At 35.0% G+C, this 23084-nt stretch overlaps 1 protein-coding gene across 5 annotated transcripts in view; it reads right to left on the bottom strand.

The window, feature by feature from the left end:
• Positions 1 to 23084, bottom strand: part of ERCC8 (ERCC excision repair 8, CSA ubiquitin ligase complex subunit) — a 50270-nt gene that overhangs the window by 12109 nt on the left and 15077 nt on the right. For 3 of the 5 annotated variants that reach the window (XM_045794299.2, XM_045794301.2, XM_045794302.2), the window contains exons 3-9: positions 21981 to 22082; positions 18252 to 18375; positions 8171 to 8252; positions 7063 to 7131; positions 5793 to 5859; positions 4040 to 4140; positions 2665 to 2789 (exon numbers count right to left, since the gene is read on the bottom strand). In XM_045794299.2, coding sequence (XP_045650255.2) covers positions 2665 to 2789; positions 4040 to 4140; positions 5793 to 5859; positions 7063 to 7131; positions 8171 to 8252; positions 18252 to 18375; positions 21981 to 22082 — 670 coding nt within the window. The remainder of the gene's footprint in view (positions 1 to 2664; positions 2790 to 4039; positions 4141 to 5792; positions 5860 to 7062; positions 7132 to 8170; positions 8253 to 18251; positions 18376 to 21980; positions 22083 to 23084) is intronic. The other 2 variants (XM_045794300.2, XM_045794303.2) reach the window with 2 other exon arrangements.

Raw genomic sequence — 23084 nt, 5'->3', positions numbered from 1 at the left:
TAACACTAGAGTTTAGACAGACAGTGATTTACCTTTTTCTCTTTTTGTAAAGGTCAGGTTGGGAGAGTGTGTGTGTGTATATTTATAAATATATATACACAGGGGCGCCTGGGTGGCTCAGTCAGCTAAGCGCCCGACTCTTGATTTTGGCTCAGGTCATGATCTCAGTGTTGTGAGATCAAGCCCTACATTGGGCTCCGTGCTCAGCAGTCTCTCTCTCTCCCTCTCCCCCTGCTTGCATTCTCTAAAATAAATAAATAAAATCGTAAAAAAAAAAAAAAAAAAATATATATATATATATATATATATATATATATATATATATATATATAAAAACAAACAAATACTGAGGCCCAAATGGATATATGCTGATCATCTGTGGACACTACACTTGCCTTACCCACCCTTCGGGTTAACATGTGACGGAAATGAGCATATGCATTCAGCTATCCCACTGTAGCAGTGGTAGAATGAAACATTAAAATATTAAACTTAAATTCGGTTGACTTGGTTTGTAGAAACCCACTCCACTCTCCACCCACCTTTTTCTTCTCTACTCTTGCCTCTTATGAGTAATGAATGACTTAGCCTCTGAGTTTCATTTTTCTAATCTATTAAATAGAAATAGGATCATTTACCAAAGTTACTATGAAAAATCAGATAAAATAATGCACATGAGAGACCTAGAACATTAAAGCTATCCAGTAAGTCCCTAGATTTATTAATTCCCATATATTTGCATCTTTTGATCTTGTATGTGTAACTATTTGTAGAATGACAGTGGGGGGGGGAATGGAGAAAAAACATACATCTCAACTAGAAATTTTCTGCTCTTGCTAGAAATATTTTGAACTGCTAGACTGTGATGACCTTATTCCCATTTATCAGAGGACCTAGCTATAAGGCCTGAGTTCTTTCTACTCTACCATATTCTTTCCCAAATATGAACTAGAAAGTATTAAATGAGGTATGAATATTGAACTGCCTCTCTAACTCTTGTCTTCGTCCTTAGGCATCCCCACTCCATCCTGCAACTTACAGTCCTATTAATCTATGTAAATCACTGCTATGATCAAATCACTTGTGGACTCAAAATCATCAGGATCTTTTCAGTACCTTTGGAATAAAATTCTAATAACAGTTTAAGGAAAGGAAGGACCTATCATTCGCTAATGCTATGTGTCATATGTTATACAAGCTGATTGTCTAAGATTCCCACTTTATGATTATGTATGCTTACCAATGTATAATAAATAACATGATGTATATCATTATTAAAGTACTGTAGAGGAGAGGCCACTTTTGGCTATGATGTCTTAAAGGTGGTATGTATAGGATTTGAAAAGATTTTGAGAGTGGAGGAAGATATGGGACTTTGGATAAGGATGATGGCAAATCCAACCCCTTATCTTATGAATCCCTTTTACTGTTCCAGGAAATATACACATCTAGTCACTAAATTAATACCTATAGTGACACAGAGATTCCATCACAAGGCAGTGTATTTTATTGCCCAACCATGATCAGCATGATAATAATGACAGGTATATTTACTGAATGCCAACATTTGCTATAAATATCAGACAATGTGCTTAATGTTTAACATGTGTTATTTCATGTAATACTCAAAACAATACTATGAGCTAGTCAGCATTAATACACAAAAAGAAAACATTTAGAAAGATTAAGTATTTTGATCAAGGTCTTTGGGATAGCAAATTACAGAATCAGAAACTAAATCTAGACTGTGCTAATCAAAAACCACTATGCCACACTGTTGTAAATTATTTTTCCTTCATTCCATGAAATGATGATCACAGTATATTCTGCTACAAGTGAGTGCTGGGTACTTGGAAGCTCTAAGCATGAGCATTTCCTCATGCGTAAAATGGGTATTATAACAGTAACTACCTTCACAGTATTGATTTGATGATTAAATAAGACCCTATATGCACATGTTGTATGTTAATTAACACAGTATCTGAAACATAAGCACTTAATAAATATTAGCTATTAATATTACCACCAAATTACAAACTTACTAGCTTATTCCGAATGTTATTAAACCACAAGTACACCTGGTAAGGACCATAACATAAATTTTTAAAAAGTGTTAGAAATTAAATACCTCATAAGACTCTAGCACATCTAAAACATATTTACTCCAGTATTAAACTACAATATGTTCTGGTACTATAACATTCATCTTAGATTTTGTTTACAAGTCATATATAGTATAGAATTTGACTATCTTTATATGTTTAATTTGTATCAGTTCTTCTCAATCTTTTATTCTTCTCCAACATACCTGAGAAATACAGCACACTCACATTATGCACAGTAGAGCAATAATTCTCCACTAAGTGGGGAGAGTGTGGTGGGGGCGTGGTAGGGTGGGCTATCCTGTGTTGAGAGTTATTAGTTCACATAATGGAAAAATATAAAAAGAAAACTGGGATACAGAGACAAGAAAAGAGTTAAATCTACAGAAGGACACCAAGTGTATTTCACAGATCCATTTTTTAAATATATATTCAAAAGATTAGAGGGGCACCTGGCTGGCTCAATGAGTAGAGCATGCGACTCTTGATCGCAGGGTTATGAGTTCAAGCCCCACATTGGGTGTAGATTAAAAAAAAGTTGGAGATATTTAAAATCTCTTACTAGTGTGTTTTCTCCATTGGAACTATTCCAGAGCCTCATTCGATTATCCGTACCAACAGTAAGGAGATGAAGCCCATCACTTGTAAAACATAAGCCATTAACTTTCCCATTATGAGCAGTGTTTGCTGCAATGAAAAATACAATTCAGTTAATCTATTCTTGTATTCAGCACACACTTAATGCTTGATAATACAGTTATTTAAACATATTAAAGGACAACTATCTGAATTACTTTAAAATATACAAGTTGATTATATTTGGATTATTTGAATATTATAATCTATATAGATTAGAACCATAAAAATGGAGAAAAACAGGAAAACTAAAGAGAAAGAAATCTTGCCAAATATAATTTTCTTCAGAGAGTAAGCTGTGCTGTCAAACTCAAATACATACCTAACACTAAATTTTTAAGTTAAACACCTTCCAAATTTCTCATATACTATTTTCATTTTTAATCTAAAAATCATTCCATGGACTATTAAAAATCAGTAATACTAGTATTTACTATTTTTAAAAAAACTTCAAAAGGGACAGAATAAGTGTTCTAGTTTCATGCAAAATTTGTATTACTTTCAAAATGACCAAAAGTGAGAAAGCATAATTCTCAAAAGCCTAATTTTATTAAAAAGATTATTAATAAACAATCATAAAATTATATATAGTTCATCCTTAGATTTTTCTGGTCCACAATTAATTCTAAATCAGAATCTTATCCTACACAAAAATTAAATTCTAGGAGCACCTGGGTGGCTCAGTTAGTTAAATGTCTGACTCTTGATTTCATCCAGGTCATGATCTCAGGGTCCTGCCTCAGGTAGGAGTCTGCTTAGGATTCTCTCTCTCCTTCTCCCTCTGCCCAACGCCTGCTTGTACACGCATGCATGCGCACTCTCTCTCTTAAGTAAGTAAATAAAATCTTAAAAAAAAAAATTAAATTCTATTGGAAAAACGCACTTGAGGTGTACATTATCACCTGGATAGCAGCTGATATATTTAACACAATTTGCAAATTCTATTTTCATACAATGGCCACAAAATGTTACTATTCCTTCAATTTATTATAGTTTCCTAAGTGGCAATAAATTTGTATTAGCTGACCTCATTGGAGGAAAAAAAAAGTAACAAATTAATTCAGAAAAGTTTCTGCATTTGAAAATTTAGGGATAGATGAAATGTCGTACTTCTATCTTGAAGAATGACAACCATAATTTAGATATGTACTTTTAGAAATAAATTTATTGTGAATGCCGTTTTTTAAATCATAAAATTTGCAGCTTGTCTCTATACATTAAGTACTTGGTTTCAGTTAAAATTCTTCAATATAAAAAATACTATCATTGGCATATTTCTATATTAATGTGTTCTTCATTACCTGATTCAACAGCTTGTGACTTTTTTCCATTATGCTGATCAAGAGTAATTAAACATCCTGATGCTCTTCTCACATCCCATAATTTTACTCTACTGTCAGCACTAAGAAGAAATAAATGTTACACTGACATACATAGCTAGGACAATGACTATACTCTTCACCTACCTTTCCAGTATTATGGCACACAGAAGTCTCAGTATGTTAGTGCAAATATATTCGTACTTTTGGTTTGTTGAACTTTTGCCTTTTCATCAAATATTCAAAGTCAATAGTAGCAAAAAGCAGTGAAAAAATAGCAAGGAAAAAAAAAGGTAACCTTTTTTAGATCACACGGACAGAATTATGCTTATTTTTAATGGTTCCTCTGCCAAAACCAGATAGTTTTGGAGCTTGTCCCTTAGCAAGTTTGTTACTACATCCTTTCTGTTGTTTGTTATTCAAATGTTTTCTGGACAATCAAGCAGCTAATTTTACTTTAAGAATTCATTTGGCATGAATTTGTTGTTTTTTTTTTATATGAAAAAATTAAGGTGAATAATATGGACAATATATTTATATTTGGTTTCCTATACTCAAATCAATCTTTGCAGGATATACAAGAACTAACTTTAATGTTTCTTAGCAATGACACTTTTTATTTTATATCAAGTAAGTGAAAAGAATAAAGGCAAAAAACTATGATCACATAACAACTTCAAATCAACTACTCCTAAAGAAAATATAAATCAGTTTAATGCTATCATGTTCTCAAAAAAGACTTCAAGAATATTTTAACAAATTGGGTTTATCCAGGCTCCTTTAATTAGAAAGAGAAATACAATGCATTTTATAAGCCTATTTCTAACTTATAAATCTTTTTTTTTTTCAGATACAGGGCTTATCTCTTCCTGTGGTCTTGATTCTTTTCACAGATCACCATCAAACCTAGCCAATTAGAACAGCAAGCAAAAAGCTAGCCATTTCCCATTTTCAAAATGGTTTTCTTTCTTTCCAGCTGGGGAAAAAGTCTATAATGGGATGAGTCTGAGGATTTAAGTACTTTCTGAAACAGATAAGATTTGGACTTACCTGATTCCTAACACTGATTACTAGGTCCATTCTCATATTTACTCAAATTCCTGCAGTACTCTGAAAACTGAAAGCCTCTTAGCTTCCCCATGGTTTGAGGAAAACCAAGTTAGGCATGAACAGTATATATTTGCCCTATCGTGGACCCAAAACCAGCACCTAGCTTTTCACCTTCACACCTCTTTAGGCAGCCTTCTTACGGGTACATTCTAGACTTGTTCTACTTCAGAAAGCACAGATCTCAATATCACATTCTGTAAACTATTAATGGAAGCTTCTCTGGGGACTAAACTGCTTGGCTCATGGTAGGCAGTCATTAAATTTTAGTAAATTGAATCAATGAGTACATGTTGAATCAGATTCAAAATAAATCTGTATTTATGAAAATGAACTGAAATGTTACTGTTTTAAAATTAAATCTACTTTTTCTACTTAGGTAGAAAAAAATGACAACACAGTTTTTTTACAGGTAGTACTAGCGGATTTGCATTGCTACAGAGATTCTCTTGTTTTCTCTATTTCAAAAGGTGAGCACCTTCAAGATATGTAGTGATAGGACTTAAAAACTGTAACTCAATTATTTAAAGAGCCTAATTAATAACTAAATATGCATCTTATAAAAATAGTGTTTCCAGAATTTTTATCACTAATTACTAACTTCAAAACCAAGTAATTTGCATGTTACCTTGCAGTGGCCAAGACATATTCACAACGTGGCGACCAGGAAACTGCCAGTATTTCTTGTCTGTGACCTGCAAATATAACTGTATGAAAAGTCTTGTAAAATACTTGAAAAATCAGAAGATACAGTATAATTAAATATGTCTGATTTTGAAGAAAATGAAGACTAAATATTTAAAAAATTGATATGATCATCACTTTTTCACATTTATAATAATCTATGTTTAAATATTAATGTGAAGTCTGTGGGGCATTTCTCACACTATGTTATCTCATTATTAATGGCCAGGTTTTGCATTGGAAAGAGCAAGTTGAGTCTTTCTTTTTTAACACAGCTGTTAGATTAAAAAGTGAATCCACTATTAAGTAATATAGCTTACGCTTGGTACTTATATCTACTAAAAAAAAAAAAAACAAAAAAAAACCAAAAAACCACTGCAACAAACCATATAAGTTAAACATCTAAAGAATAAAAATGGTTTCTAACTTTCAGAAAGTTATAATAGAAATTTTTTTTTTAAATTCATGAATGCAGAAAGCATTTAGATAAAAATTTTTTTTCTAGAAAGCACAGGTGATACATTCATAGGACAACTGACTTCAGCATTTTAATCCACTTTTGCCTAAGTGCATTATTCAAAGTAGATATTTTCATCTACCTGACTTACATTACCAAAGATTCATGACAATGTAAAACAGATGCTATCCATCTCACCAAGTTCTCTTGATACATTATGTGTTTCTCATGGATGAATAAAAATGTAAATTTCTGAATTATAAGCCATCTTTCCATTGGTTAGAATTGATATAGTCTAATACTGATGACAAAGTAGCAAAAATATTCAAATTAATATATTTTAACCAAAATATTATTTTAATAGCTTTTTCTAAAATATTTGCATTCAGGAATAAAAAAGCACCTAAATATTAAGAATGTTTACTTAGAACAAGCCTAAACAATGCTCATAAGACAAATGTACCAACCTAAGTTCATAAATAATTTTTTTTTTAATGTAGAAATAAGATAAGTTTTTCAGCTAGACTTTCCATATCCTTTGAGTTTACCCTATGGCTATTGTTTATATAAATGTCTCCTCAATAGTTCAGTTTTATAAGAATAATGCACAGAAGGATCTTTATTTCCCTGTTGACTTTTAACAACTAGCACAAAATACATCAGTCATGTCAGTTACAAAGAACACATTGTTAGTAATGTTTCTTTTTATTGAATGGTTTACTCAAAGTAGTTGTTGTTTCAAATAAAAAAAAAATACCCTGTAAAATGTGGGAACAGGATCCAGACTTTAAGTCACAAAGTTGTACTTTGGGCCCTCTAGTACCAACTGTAAAAACAAAAACAAAAATGGTTTAAGATAATTTTATTATAAATCATCACCAAAGGGAAACGAGAAACTACCATTATGAATCATGGTATCTTCTCTGCATCCACACAGAAATATAAAAAAATGTATGCCAAAAATACACTTCAAATCATTTTTAATGTTTATAATTAGAAAATGTAATTGCAGTTATACCTTAGTACTAAGAGAGCTCTATTACTGCGTTATGTTCTTAATGTTTAGTTTTGAAATAATTATAGATTCACAGAAAGTTGCAAAGATAGGTCAGAGAGACCCTGTGTAACTTTCACCCATGTTGTCCCAACCATTGTTATGTTAGGTAACTATACCACAATATCAAAACCAGAAAATCTACATTGCTGCAATGTGTATGCATAATTCTATGCTATTTTATTATATCAAATCATTTTACTTACTACCTCAGCCTTTGCATATTAATGATATACCTCCAGACACTGGACACAGACTGAGTGGACCTTGAGGACAAGTTAGTGCCCAGCTCTTCTCTACAGATGATGCAGCTGACTGGTATCTGCAGGTGAAGACATTCATGCAGTGCCAAAAAAATAATGGAATCATAGGGACCTGATACCAGAAAAACATTTTTTCTTCCTCACACATGAAAATTCTTGCTGTAGGTGCTTTCATAAAAATGGATGTTTAATTTGAGTAACACAATCTTAGAGAAAAAGAAATAAATTCCATTTTTTTATTGTGTTGAATTGAAAAAGTTGCCCAATTTTGTTCATGTAAATAAAATCTTTGAAACTTTGGTCATTGAAAATTAACTCCTTAGGGAATAGAAATGTGCTTTCTTAATCTTTGAATCCTAGCCACTAGCACAGTGCCCAACTTGCACCATACCAATAAACTAAATGTAAATATACCATACACTTGAGCTTTTAATTTTTTTAAGAATTGTGATATTCATCTGGGTTAAAATGTCTATATCAAAACTAACTAGGTATTAAAAGGGAGCAAGTTTCAATATGTTGAGAAGCAAAAGAGTACAGGTACAAACCTGCTACCAAACAGTGCTTGGTGGCAACTGGAGACATATGATGACTATAAACAGTTTCTTCAAAATTAAATACATCTGCGGTCTGATAATCAAAAGACATTTGAAAAGTGTAAGTTCTAATTATAATCACAAAAGCAGTAAACATTCTATTTACTTATTTCCACACTGTTACCAATTTTTAAATGACTGTTAGCAATTTATCTGACTTACACATAGAATTGTGATACCCTCAAAAACCTGTTAATTTTAAATCCTATGTTACTGGGGTGCCTGGGTGGCTCAGTCAGTTAAGTGTCTGCTTTTGGCTCAGGTCGTGAGCCCAGAGTCCTGGAATCCAGTCACACATTGGGCTCCCTGCTCTGGAGGGAGCCTGTTTCTCCCTCTGCCTCTCCCTCTCCTCATGAATAAATAAAATCTTTATTTTTTTTTAAAGATTTTATTTATTTATTTGACAGAGATAGAGACAGCCAGCGAGAGAGGGAACACAGGCAGGGGGAGTGGGAGAGGAAGAAGCAGGCTCATAGGAGGAGCCTGATGTAGGGCTTGATCCCGTAACGCCGGGATCACGCCCTGAGCCGAAGGCAGACGCTTAACCGCTGTGCCACCCAGGCGCCCCCAAAATCTTTATTTTTTTTAAGATTTATTTATTTGACACAGAGAGAGAGAGAGAGAGTCAGCCAGCGAGACGGAACACAAGCACGGGGAGTGGGAGAGGAAGAAGCAGGCTCCCAGCAGAGGAGCCGGATGCAGGGCTTGATCCCAGAACGCCGGGATCACGTCCTGAGCCAAAGGCAGACGCTCAACGACTGAGCCACCCAGGTGCTCCAATAAATAAAATCTTAAAAAAAAAAAAATACTATGTTATTTATTGCACTCTGTCCCTTTTGTGAGAGAAAGAACGTTTCTCTAATAAATTCGAGGGATGAAGAAAAGACAACCACCTGGCTCACCATCTTCCTCTCAACTCCAGTCTGGGGAATTTCATCATGTACACAGGTGATCTAGCCAGTTCTCTGCCTCTCGGTCCCATTCAGCCTCAGCTACCATATCCCAGTACTTTCATCACCTAACCTTGCTCTTCCTTCAAAATCATACATTTCATGTATGTAATGTACGACCACAGTCTTCTACCATTTTCAGCTTAGTTTTTCCCAACTACTTCCAAGACATCCAAATAAAACCCGAAACTCCTATCAGTTCCCCCCTGTCTTTGCTTTTTTTCCTTCTTCAGCGTGGATTCCAAGGTTCAATACTTTACTTCAGTCATCATCTCTTCAACTCCTTTGTGATTAATCCTTTCACTCTGTCAAGACTTCAACCCTGGATGACTCCAAATGTCTGCCTTCTCTGCACCTGTATCCACTCTGATCTACACCAGAGGTCAGCAAACTTTTTCTGTAATGGGTAAGACTGTAAATATTTTGGGCTTTGAGGACTATCACTCATTTCTGTCACTTCCAACTACTTATTTCTGCCACTGTAGTGTCAAAGCAGCCATAGACAAAAAACAAACAAACAAACAAAACCATTTTATTTGCAAAAAGAGGCCATGGACCCAGACTTGGCCTATGGACTGCTTAGTAAGCTGACCTCTGCTTTAACTCAAGAGAAGAGAATCTTACAGTAAGTCAAATTAGCATCACTCTAAAAGATCATTTGTCTCAACTGTGCTTTCAGTATTGACTGCCAGTCTTATTTTATTACACTACTATTCTCTGCAATATTCACAGCTATTTCAAACTTCTCCACTCTGCACAAACACCACCACTGAGTCATAACAGGTGATCTGATTTTTTACTACAAAGAGAAAACAGGAAGTAATTCAATGAGTATTCCTTGAATGTCTTATCAACAAACCTACAAATACATTTGCTTCCATTTACCTTTCTTCCTTCTTTGTTCCTGTTACGGAAATTCGTCCTTCCTCATATTTAAAGTTAATACCCCTGCCTGTGTTCAGATCCCCCTCAACACTGTTAAAAATCTCACGCTACACATTATCTCCTCTATCTCCAGGATATCTAAAAATTCTCCCTCCCTACTAGCTCATTCCCATCAGCATTAAAAAATGTTCATATTTCTTTCATCTTTAACAGCAACCCTCTCCCCAAGACAAGGAACAAAAACCTTGCATACCATATCCCTAATTAATCTTCCTTCTTCCTCTTTGAATCCAAATTTTGACTCTAATTTCTTATCTCCCACATATTTCTCAACTCACCACAATCTTATTTTTATCTCCACTACTCCCATTCATACTACTCTTTCCAGATCACTGATACCTGCCACCACCAAGTAGAGACCTCATCTTACCTAAACTGTCAGTAACATTCAACACAGCAGATTACTCCATCTTCCTTAAAACAATCTCTTTCACTGGTTTCCATTATATCACATACTCAATTTTCCTTTTACTCTCTCTGGCTACTACTCCTCATTGTCTTTTGCAGGCTTTGTTTTTCCTTTTCCTGTCTTCTTAATCTTGGTCTTCCTCAAGGTTTTGCTCTAAGCACTCTTCTCTTCAACTGCCACCTATATGGTAGTGACACAAGTCTGTATTTTCTGTGTAGACCACATTCTTAAATACCAGATATGGATAGCTCACTTCCTAGATTATCTTCATTTGGATTTACTGTGAATCCTTCAAATTCAACAAATCCAAAATTGAACTCAATACCCCCCTTAATCTTTCTCTTAGTAAATAACAATATACTCTACCCAACTGCCCAACATAGAGAACTTGAAAATAATTCCTGCTCATTTTTTAAATTTTAATATTTTTAAAAAGATTTTATTTATTTATCTGACAGAGAAAGAGACAGCCAGTGAGAGAGGGAACACAAGCAGGGGGAGTGGGAGAGGAAGAAGCAGGCTCCCAGCGGAGTATGGAGCCCGATGCAGGGCTCAATCCCAGGACCCTGGGACCCTGAGCCAAAGGAAGACGCTTAACGACTGAGCCACCCCGGCGCCCCTATTCTTGCTCTTTTTAAATACCTTTATTGAGCTATAGTTGACATACCATACAATTCACTCATTCGAAGTAGGTACTTTAATGGTTTTTAGTATATTCATAGAATTGTGCAATCATCACCAAAATCAATTTTAGAATATTTTTATCACCCCAAAAAGAAACCCCATTCCCATCAGCAAACACTCCCCATTTTCCCCTACCCTCTCCCCTAGGAAACCACTAATCTACTTTCTGTTTCCATAAATTAGCCCATTTCTTGATGTTTCAGAAATGGAATTATACAATTTGTGGTCTTATGCAATCTTTCATTTAACGTAATGTTTTCTTTTTTCATTTCATTTAGAATGATGTTTTCAAGGTTCATCCACACTAGCATGTATCAGTACTTCACTTCTTTCTATTGCTGAATAATATTCCATTTGATGGCTACCCATTCGTCAGTTGATGAACATTTTATTTGTTTTCACTTTTTGGTCATTTTGAATAATGCCACTATGAACATTTGTGTACAAATTTTGTGTGAAGTTATGTTTTCACTTCGCTTTGGGTATATACACAGGAGTGGGATTGCTAGGTCATATGCTAAACCTACGTTTAACCTTTTCAGAAACTGTTTTCCAAAAACGGCTGTACCATTTTACATTCCCACCAGTGATTTATGAGGGTTCCAGTTTATCCACATCCTACTCAACACCTGTTATTGTCTTTTTGATTACAGCAATCCTGAAAGGTATGAAATGGTTATCCCACTGTGGTTTTGATTTGCATTTCCCTGAAATCCTTGATATTTCACTATTCCTGATAGCTAATCAACTTGCAACTCCTGTCAATTCTCTATAATCCTCTCATATCTATTTATCCTGTTGCCATTACTCAAGTCAAGCCAGGATTTACGGACTTCTGCCTGAATTACTGGAATTTCCTCCCTGGACTCTTTGACTCTCCTCTTGCTACTACCTTCCAAACTATTGGCAACATATCCAGACTGTTTCATCTAAAATGACAATTTGATGTTTTCATTTTTGGCCACCACTTAGACTCTTCAAAAGCTTACTTTTTCTCCCAGGAAAATATTCAACCTACTTAATAAAAGTAACACGGCCTCTCATGATACAGACACTGCTTACCTTTTTGGCTTTGTATCTGGCTACTGTCCTTTGGCACTCTAGCCATTGTGAGCCTCTTTCAGTTTGTAAAACGTCACATTCACTGTTACCCCAAAGAGTTTTCTCACATTGTTTCCTCTGACTAGAACTCTCATCCTTCTTTTATGGACTTGGCCAATTTCTACTCATCATCCTTCATCTCAGCCAAAAGCCAGAGCCAGAAATCACTTGCTCTAGAAAGCTTTCCCTGATTCTCCATAGATTAGGTGACCCTGCTAAAACACTGTACACTTACAGTTATAGTCCTTTTGGACTTCACTGTTATTTCTTGTTTAATCATTTGTTTTCCTTGCTAAACCGAAGCTCCTTGCCACAGGGCAGGGACAATGTTTATTTTGATTGCCACTGAATCCCCAGCTTTAACATGTAACAGAAATTGAATACATACTACGGAATATATTAAAGAATTTTACTCATTTCTAAAGAACATGGCCTGGATACCAACATCTGTATTTTCTGATTTATGTTCCATTATGCAAATTTCTAAGAAAACTCAGAATAAGAAAAAGTTGTTCTTTACCCTAACGTATAACAGAGAAGTCTCTAGTGAAGATACTCCTTTAAGCCATATCATATGCTCAAGCTTTAAAACACACTTATGGAAAACTCAGATGAAGTAAAAGTATGACAGATATATAATATGTACATTAATAGGAAAAATTAGTGACAGGGATAGAGGATGTGGAAAAGGACAATATCATGCCTTCCTTATTCTTCTTTGTACCTAGCAGATGGGCATGAAATTATTTCTTATTGAATACTTTCAAAGTTCTTATCAATAAAATGCTTTGTCTATTTCAGATAGACATGAGATATGAACTCATGAAATACTATTTTTTAAAAAAGATTTTATTTATTTATTTGACAGACAGACAGACAGCGAGAGAGGGAACACAAGCAGGGGGAGTGGGAGTGGGAAAGGAAGAAGCAGGGTCCCAGCAGAGCAGGGAGCCTGATAAGGGGATCACGTTCTGAGCCAAAGGCAGACGCTTAATGACTGAGCCACCCAGGCACCCCATGAAATACTATTTTTTTAAGTAATCTCTCCACCCAACCTGAGTATCGAACTCACAACCCCAAGATCAAAAGTTGCATGTTCTACCGACTGAGCCAGCCAGGTGCCCCCATGAAACACTATTTTGAATTGGCAAAAACATTTACGTTCTAAAGAAAAATTGAAATCAAGATATCTTTTCTCAGAGTTTTAAAAAGAAGTCAATGTTAATGAAAGAAAATGCAAATGTATGGCTTATTACTTTTAAACCACACTTTCAATTGAAGTGTAAGTAACAAACATACAGAAAAGTATACAGATAAGTTACAGCTCAATGAATTTTGACAAAGTAACCACTACCTGCATTGTAACATAGAACATTACAAACATTATATTACTAACACCCCCAAAAGGCTCCCTATATTCCCTTTTAACCCTCACCAAGAAAGGTAACCACCATACTGACCTCTATCACTTTAGATTAGTTTTGCCATTTTTGAATAGGAATTATATATTAAGTACTCTTGTGTGTCTGGTTATTTTCTCAATATTATGTAAAATTCATACATTTTAGGGGCGCCTGGGTGGCACAGCGGTTAAGCGTCTGCCTTCGGCTCAGGGCGTGATCCCGGCGATATGGGATCGAGCCCCACGTCAGGCTCTTCTGCTATGAGCCTGCTTCTTTCTCTCCCACTCCCCCTGCTTGTGTTCCTTCTCTCGCTGGCTGTCTCTATCTCTGTCGAATAAATAAATAAAATCTTAAAAAAAAAAAAATTCATACATTTTATTGATATAGAAGTGAGTGTTCCCTTGGCATTGCTGGATAGTATTCCAATGTAAAATGTGTCAGATTTCATTTGACTGTTAATAGACATTTGGAATTTTTCCAGTTTTTGGTTATCATGAATAGTGCTGCTATGAACATTCTTGTAAATGTCGCTTGGTGCACATATGTATGCATTTATATACTCAAAAATGTTTCTTCTGGGTAACAAGAAACCCACATATTTGGCCTCAGTTGATACCAAATATGTATACCAACTGTAATCTCATCAGCAACAGTTACACTTGTTATTGTTATCAGACCCTCTAATTTTAGCCATTCTGGAGGATATAGAGAGGTAACCAATGTAGATTTAATTAAAATATCCAGGTGCTCAATTAATAAAATTGAATGTATTTATTTATTGGGTACTTAGATATCCTCTTTTATGAAGTGTCTAAGCAAGTGTTTTGCCTATGGGCACCTGGGTGGTTCAGTTGGTTGAGCACCTAACTCTTGATTTCTGCTCAGGTCCTGATATCAGGGTCCTGGGATGGAGTCCCGTGTTGGGCTCTGTGCTCAGCGTGGAGTCTGCTTGTCCTTCTCCCTCTGCTTGTCCCCTGCTCTCTTTTTCTGTCTCTCTCCCAAACAAATAAATAAAATCTTTAAAAAACATGTTCGGCTGTCTAGTTCTCTATAGGGCTTTCAGTCTTTTAATTTTCTATTTTTTTTAATATAATTTATAAGATCAGGAACAAGACAAGGATGCCCAAACCTCACTTCTACTCAACTTGACATCAGAAGTCCTAGCCAGGGGGCACCTGGGTGGCACAGTCGGTTAAGCTTCCAACTCTAGGTTTCAGTTCAGGTCATGATCTCAGGGTCATGAAACTGAGCCCATGTCAGTGTCCACGCTCAGCGTGGAGTCTGCTTGAAGATTCTCTCCCTTCCTCTCCCTCTGCCCCTCCTGCTCATGCTCTCTCTCTCTCAAATAAATAAATAAAACTTAGAAGAAGCAGAAGCAGAAGCAGAAGCAGAAGCAGAAGAAGAAGAAGAAGAAGAAGAAGAAGAAGACGTCGTTCTAGCCAGGGAAATGAAACAAGGAAAAAAAGCATAAAAATTGGAAAGGAAGAATTTGAATTGTCTCTATTTGCAGATGACATGATAATATGTATAGAAAACCCCAAACTCACCAAAAACCTCTTTGAACTAATAAATTCAATAAAGCTGAAGGATATAAAATCAAATATATAAAAATCTGTTGTGTTTCTATACACCAAAATAATCCCACTTACAGCTGCACCAAAAAGAATAGTATACCTAGATTTAACCAAGTAGGTAAAAGATATGTACACTGTAAACTATCAGATATTGATGAAAGAAATTGAAAACACAATAAATGAAAGGATATTCTATGCTCGCAGATTGCAAGTGTTAACACTGTTAAAATGTCCGTACTACTGAAAGCAATCTGCAGATTCAGTGCAAGTGCTATCAAAATTCCAGTGGCATTTTTACAGAAACAGAAAAAAAAAATTCTTAAAATTCATATGGAATCACAAACTCCCAAATAGCTAAAGCAATCTTAAGGGAGAAGAAAAAAAGCTATAGGTATCATATTTCCTGATTTCAAGCTATTTTACAAAATTACAGTAATCAAAATAGGGTATTGGCATAAAAACAAACACACTGATAACAGAACGGAATAGAGAGCCCAGAATATCAAATGGGGAAAGGATAGTCTCTTCATGAAATGGTTACTAGAAAAATCAGACAGCAACAGGTAAAAGAATGAAACTGGACCACTTTCTTATGCCATAAACAAAAATAAATTACAAAATAGATTAAAGACTTGAGGAGTGCCTAGGTGGCTAAGTTGGTTAAATGCTGAACTCTTGATCTCAGGGTCGTGAGTTAGGCTCCAAATAAGTCCTAAAAACTAGATTAAAGACTTGAATGTAAGACCTGAAACCATAAAACTCCTAGAAGAAAACAAAAGCAGTAAGCTCCCTGTTACCGGTCTCTGGGTGATGGTTTTTTGGACTTGACACCAAAAACAAAGGCAACAAAGGAAACATAAACAAGTGGAACCATACATCAAACTAAAAAGCTTCTGCACAGCAAAGGAAACCGTCAATAAGATAAAAAGACAACCTGCTGAATGGGAGAAAAATTTGCAAATCATGTGTCTGATATGGGGTTAATATCCAAAATATATAAACAACTCATACAACTCAAGAGCCAAGAAACCATGAACAATCCAATTTAAAAATGGGCAGAGAAAGTGAAAAGGCATTTTTCCAAAGAAGACATACAAATGGCCAACAGGTACGTGAAAAAGTACTCTCACTAATCGTCAGGGAAATGTAAATCAGAACCACAGTGAGCTATCACCTCACACTTGTTAGAATGGCTAATACCAAAAAGACAAGAGATAATAAGTGTTGGTGAGGATATGGAGAAAAGAGAATCCTTGTGCACTGTTGGTGGGAATGTGAATTGGTACAGCCACTGTGGAAACTAGTACAGAGGTTTCTCAAAAAATTAAAAACAGAACTATCTTATGATCCAGCAATTCCACTTCTGAATATATATCCAAGGGAAACGCAGTCACTATCTTGAAGAGATATCTTCACCCCCATATTCACTGCACCATTATTTATTATATTTATTTATTTTATATTTATTATAACCAAGTCATGAAAACAACCTAAGTGTCCATGAGTGTATGCAGAGACAAAGAAGATATGGTATTTTTGTACAATGGACTATTATGCAGCCACAAGAAAGGAGGATATTTTGCCATTTATGCTAAGTGAAATAAGTCAGAGAATGATAACTATTATATATCATTTATATGTGAAATCTACAAAAGTCAAACTCATAGAAACAGAATAAAGTGGTGGTTATGAGGGACTGGTGGGGGCAGGGGGAAACAAAATATGGAGAAGTTGGTTAAAGGTACAAAATTTGGACAATTAAGAGATGAAAAAAGTTGCATAGGGAAAGGAACTTGAAGAAGGGACTATAATACAATCAAGATGTGATCAGAAGACAAAAGGAGATCAATTTAGAGACCGCAAATAATTTAGGTGGAAAAGAGTTGCAGAAGCTAAGGTTGAGGGAATAGGGGTTGAGGTTGGGGGAATTTAGAACACCAGACTGAATTTAGAGAATGGAAGTCCGTACAGATTTTGGGTAGAGACACAATGAAACCACTTTATAATAAGTTTAATCTGGGGTAGAACTTACCATGGAAAATATGGGAAGCAAAGTAATGCAGGAATATCACGAGTTTTTAGTAGTAGTCTAGATGTACAGTGTTGGTGAGAGAAGGAAAAGAAAATATGGAAGAGTTTAAAGAATGGAAGTGAGAAGTGATCATGTTCAGTTTGGAACATGTTATATATGAGGAGATTACCCTATATTCAAGTAAGAGAGGTTCAGGAGACAGGTAGAGACATATGCGACTAGAGCTCAGGGAAAAGATTAGCACTAGAAATATAAATTTAACCAAATATCATAAAAAATATTTTTTATTTTCTGTTTTCTAAAGATTTTATTTATTTATTTGACAGAGAGAGAGCATAAGCAGGTGGAGCAGCAGGCAGAGGTAGAGGGAGAAGCAGGCTCCCTGCTGAGCAGGAAGCCTGAAGTAGGGCTCGATCCCAGGACCCCGGGATCACGACCTGAGCCAAAAGTAGCTGCTTAACTGACTGAGCCACCCTGGTGCCACTTTTATTATCTACCTTTATTATTTAGTGTCTACCTTTACTAAGCAATATTAGTAATTTTCTTTTCCTCTAAGGTTTTAAGTCAATAGAAGGTAAATCCAATTTTCTTCCTTAGATCACTAGACAATAATTTTCAAATAATAAAGATGATAATAACGAATGTCTTTTGAGCATTCACTATACGCTAACCACTGTTCTAGGTACTTTACATATATCAACATATTTACAACCATTCTATAAGATACAGTCACTACCCCCATTCACAGGTGAGGAAACTGGAACACACAGAGGTGCAGACACTTGCCTAATGTCACAGGGTAGTCAGCAACGGGGACTCAAACTCTCCTCAACCACCACATACAAAACATCTTAGCAATAATCACACTAAAATGGTTTAGGGTTCAATTCTCCTTCATCTTCTAGAGCTATCTGGAAAGGTTTTAATATACTTACTTGTAATGTATTTGTATCCCACACTTTCAGAGTTTTATCAAATGAGCTTGATGTGAACATGCCAGTGTCATGAGGATACCACTGTACAGTCTCCACACTGTACTTGTGAACATCAGGATGGTTTCTACAAAACAGCATTCAAAATTTAGAAATACTTGGCTTACGTGAGTTTCAAAACCGATACTATATTAACACGTAGCAGTCTCAAGTAGGACAATATAAACGGCCAAACCTAGATCACAGGCCTGCATCCCCCCTGTCCAGAGGAGAATTTCCAGGTACCTCTAGTTTCAGGCTTCTGTAGTGTAATGTGGAGGCATGCTTCCTACTAAGGCTCATTAAATGGAAGACTTCCTATTTCTGTATTTGAGCTTGGAGCAATTAGACAGCTACACTAAACCTCTCCATGGAGAGGGGCAGTGATTTTTCCATACTGGAAGATACCCATTCTGGTTTTGGATATGCTTTTCCCAAATACCATTTTATCAGTATTATCATTCTTAGAATTGTTGAATGCCTCACATAGTTCCATGGTATCCCACGCAATATTGCTTCTGATCAAGGAACTTACTCAATGACAAAAAAGTGCAATTAATCAGTAGATGTCCAAGGCACCACTCTTATGTAACCCATCACCTACAGCAGCATGATCTGTTGAAGACTCAGTAATGATATCAGCTATAATACACCACCTTGTGAGGGTGATACGCTGTCCTAAAGGAAGCAGTATATGCCCTGAACTGGTGATACATATGGTATATATGTCACTTTACTAAATTTTAATTCACACAAACTGGCTGTTAAGTAACCCTTATGAGAAGATGACGGAAATCTGAACACCAAGTGGATATTTAATATCAGGAATTACTGTGTGAGATAATAAAATTGCTATTTTTAGAGATATAAACAATAATGAATGAAATAATATGCTTCTGGGATTTGCTTCAAAATAATCCTCTGTGGGTGGGGTTAGAGATGAAACAAGATTGGTTATGACTGATGGTTGCTGAAGCTGCATGATGGGTACATAGTTCACTATACTCTCTTGATTATGCTGGAAATTTTCCATAACAAAATAAACAACCAGAAGTTAACAGAAGACCACTGCAATCCTACACAGACAGGACCATCATGAATTCTGATTCCTTAAGGTGAAGGTTTAGATCAATACAGGATGAAGGACCTTAAGCACCTGAATGAATGAGAACATGAAGGAAAGCCTTAAAGTGTTAGTTCTGGCATTGAGAGAGCTGCAGAAAAGGACTATAGTGTCTACCCATAATTCCTTTCTATGTCATATATGATATATATATATATATATATATATATATATATATATATATATATATATACTGATTTCCCTATTCTTTCCTCTCTCTTGCCTCCATTATTTTATATAGATTAACAACAAACTGAGTCCACAGGTTGCATAATTTGATAAATGATCATGTAAAACTAGTGGAAAATGGACATTATCTTGAACTGGAGCTGGATGTGGTAATTAAGTAGACTGAGGATCTATCACCTCTTGGGAAAGGGATGATTACAATTTGGTTGTGTAGTGGATACTTGATTTTTGGTTGTGGAGTGGATACTTGGAATTTTTTTTTAAGTGGATCCAAACTCCTCCTATTTGGGGGACATCTCCCTTTATTGCCTCTTGTTACAGAAAGCCAGGGACTCCAGACATTCTCTTTCCCTTTCCCTTGGCAGTAAGGGCATGGACGTATGGTCTAAGCTTCCCCAAACCTGTCTGGGACTCTAAAACTCCAGCTAGTGATGCAAAACTCAGGGATATTTAACAATTATTCATAGTCATGGAGTTGAGAGTCTGTGCTGGTGACAAGTAGAACCCAAACTAAATTGTTCCTGTGGTATGAACCCCAACTGTTGTCTTTGCCTTAGTTTCTCTCACCTTCTGCTCATTTCCCACATTTGATTCTCTTACCTTCCCAACAGTTATACGAGATACTAAATATCTTACCAATAAATTTCTGCTTAAAATAAGGAGAACTGATTCCTATGTGCTCCTAAGAACCTTCATGGATACCAAGATTTTCCAGTTACAGTAAAACAAATCTTTAATGTAGTGATTAAAAAGAAAAGCTCATTTATATTTTAAATTTAAATTTAAGAATAGAACAAAATGTTATATTATTGTCTTACCAGGTATGACCTGTTATTCTCATTCATATTTAATGAGAAATTTGGTACAGAAAGGGAATCTTTTTGGTGCTTGAGAACATATGCATTAAGTAAAGTAAAAATAAATATTAGCAAACACTCTAAGCCACATTAACTTAATAAAAATTTTTAGTGAAATTATTTTGTAAAGTTAGATTATAAAGTCTTCCGACATAAAAAATGCTACTTTAACTCATTTTGCAAACATGCTCACTGTACACCCAATTACATTCAGAGTTATGCTTTTAAAGACAAAGAGTGAATCCAAGAAGAATGTTATGGTAAAATAAAAGACTGACACACTAAGCATTTACTTGACTTTAACTACCAGAAAAGTAGATCACAGTTCCTCGGGAATAACATTAGATAGCATGTGGTATATATGAAAATACTATTTTGTTATGTAACAAATTAAACAATGTTAAAATGTTAGCTAAGATAAAAGAAGAGAAAATGAATTAAATGAATTAATATGACTATCTTACATTTTAGCATTTAGGGTTTTTGTTGGTACAAGTGGAGTGAGAGTATAAAATGGTGTAAGCCTCTTAGAAACCAAGTTTCAGACTATTAGAGGTGTTATCTTGTTTTGTACCAAGTGTCCTTATAATTAAATTGCTTTACAGAGTAGCTTAAGTTTTTAACATGCTTTTTAAAAGACAATATTTCATCTAAGACTCACAGAAACCTTACAAGAATGACAGGACAGGTATAATTATCTCTAAAACAAAATCATCTGAGATTCAGAGAAACAGCGTCCCAAATCTTTATTTCCAAAGTGAAACATCAGAGCCAAGAAACAACTGCAAATCTCCTCCCAAATACTCCATGGATTATGTACCCATTCTAGTGCTTTGGGAACAGCTTTAATACAGAATGATTGTGGACATTAATGTTCATGAAGTTTTTCCTCTTGAAAGCATTTTCCCAACACCCTTTCTCCCTGTTAACTCAAAGCTGTGCTCAATATTGGATCAGATACAGGTGACAAAGAAAAATTAAGTAGCCATTATGAACAAATTACAACAGTCATAAAACGTATTTCTAGACACTTAAAAATAATTCTCACGAGACTGGAAAGCCAGTAAAGAATAGTCAGGAGACTTAAGACAAAGAGAGGTATGTTAAGTTAGGCAGCTTTGAGTAAGGAGAAAGAAAAGATAGTTGTGTGTAGGTGTGTATGTTTGGTGAGGGACTGCCCGTATATTTACTGCTTCTAGCCATTCATCTTTTTGTTCTATTAATATCAGTTGGAAAATATAATTTGTGTTTAGAATTAGTTGAAAGACTTATAAATAAATAAATCTTATGCTAAGTGGTACTAAAAACTTTGATTAGTTACCACGGTGTGCTAGGTAAATGCACAACAAAAAGGACGTAATCAAAGGTTTTTATTTTCAAGAAAACGTCAAAGGATATCCATGTGAAATGTGACATTTGAACAATTAGCTTGAGACGATCATATGACTACTATTTTTATGTTTTCCATTTGATGCAAAAAGTACTAAAATGTTTAAATTCATGAATTACATTTTTAATACACACCTGCCAACGGAACACACTGCTTTACATGTGTAATAAGGTTGTCTGCTGGAGTTCTCAAGATCATAAAGTACAATCACACCATCTGAACCACCTGATAACATGCTAATAATAAAAAAGTTCACATTAATTTATCATTTTATGTACTTCATTTATTTATTATATATTTCTGAAAATTTACTGATCCACAAACACCCAAATGTATTATGCCCACAAATACAGAGTAAATCTTCATTAATATAGGTTTTTAATAAAGTAAAATTCCTCAATCTAATATTTGTGGAATTAATATAGAAAGATTCAATCTGTGACCATTTAAAGTTTACCTTTGTAATTCCAAAAAGGACAGTAGAAACAAGACGGCAAAAGATCTATCTTTATTTAGAAAGTAAAATATTATGAAGTCATTCTTAATGTCCTAATTAAAACTGTGATAAATGAAAATGGAATCAGACAGACCAGCTGTTACTAATGCTAGCTATCTGACTCTGGGCAAGTTCCTTCACCTAAGCCTTCAAACATTTGTGAAGAAGGGTACATTTTCATCTAAGTCATAAAGATGATGTAAAGATAAAAATTATATATGCAAGTGAGTTTTATACTGCCTCGCAAAAAAGAAAGGATTAATAAATGTTAGATTTAGTATTAAAAACACATTTACTCACTTTATTCAACTTTGGGCACCTGAAATATGTTAGGCACTCTACTAATGTAACTGTGAACAAGACAGGCATAGTTTCTGTCTTTCCAGAGTCCACAATCTATCAAGAAAGACAGACAGATCTATGAATTTATATATCTAAATGAAGAATTGCTATTTGTTAATCTTATTGCTCATAATCAAACCTCATGTTGCTGTCTCTCTACTCATTATGATTCTCTGATTTTACTCTTTGGTAAATTCCAAAGAAAGGGCTAAGAAGAGCAACAGTCCCTGTATTCTTGTATGTTACTGACAATTTGTCAGTTCTTTTGTACTTGAAAATCAGTCTGGCTGGATATACAACCCTTGACTCACATTTTATTTCCCTGAATATCTGAGATAAGAAACTTCATTTCTTTGGAAATAAAGCCCCAAAGCAGTTTAGTTAAAACAGGATTTTCTTT

This window comes from Ursus americanus, chromosome 5, assembly GCF_024610735.1.
Source record: "Ursus americanus isolate L20-20 chromosome 5, mUrsAme1.1.p, whole genome shotgun sequence".
NCBI lineage: Eukaryota > Metazoa > Chordata > Mammalia > Carnivora > Ursidae > Ursus > Ursus americanus.
This window is presented reverse-complemented; position numbering and strand designations above follow the sequence as displayed.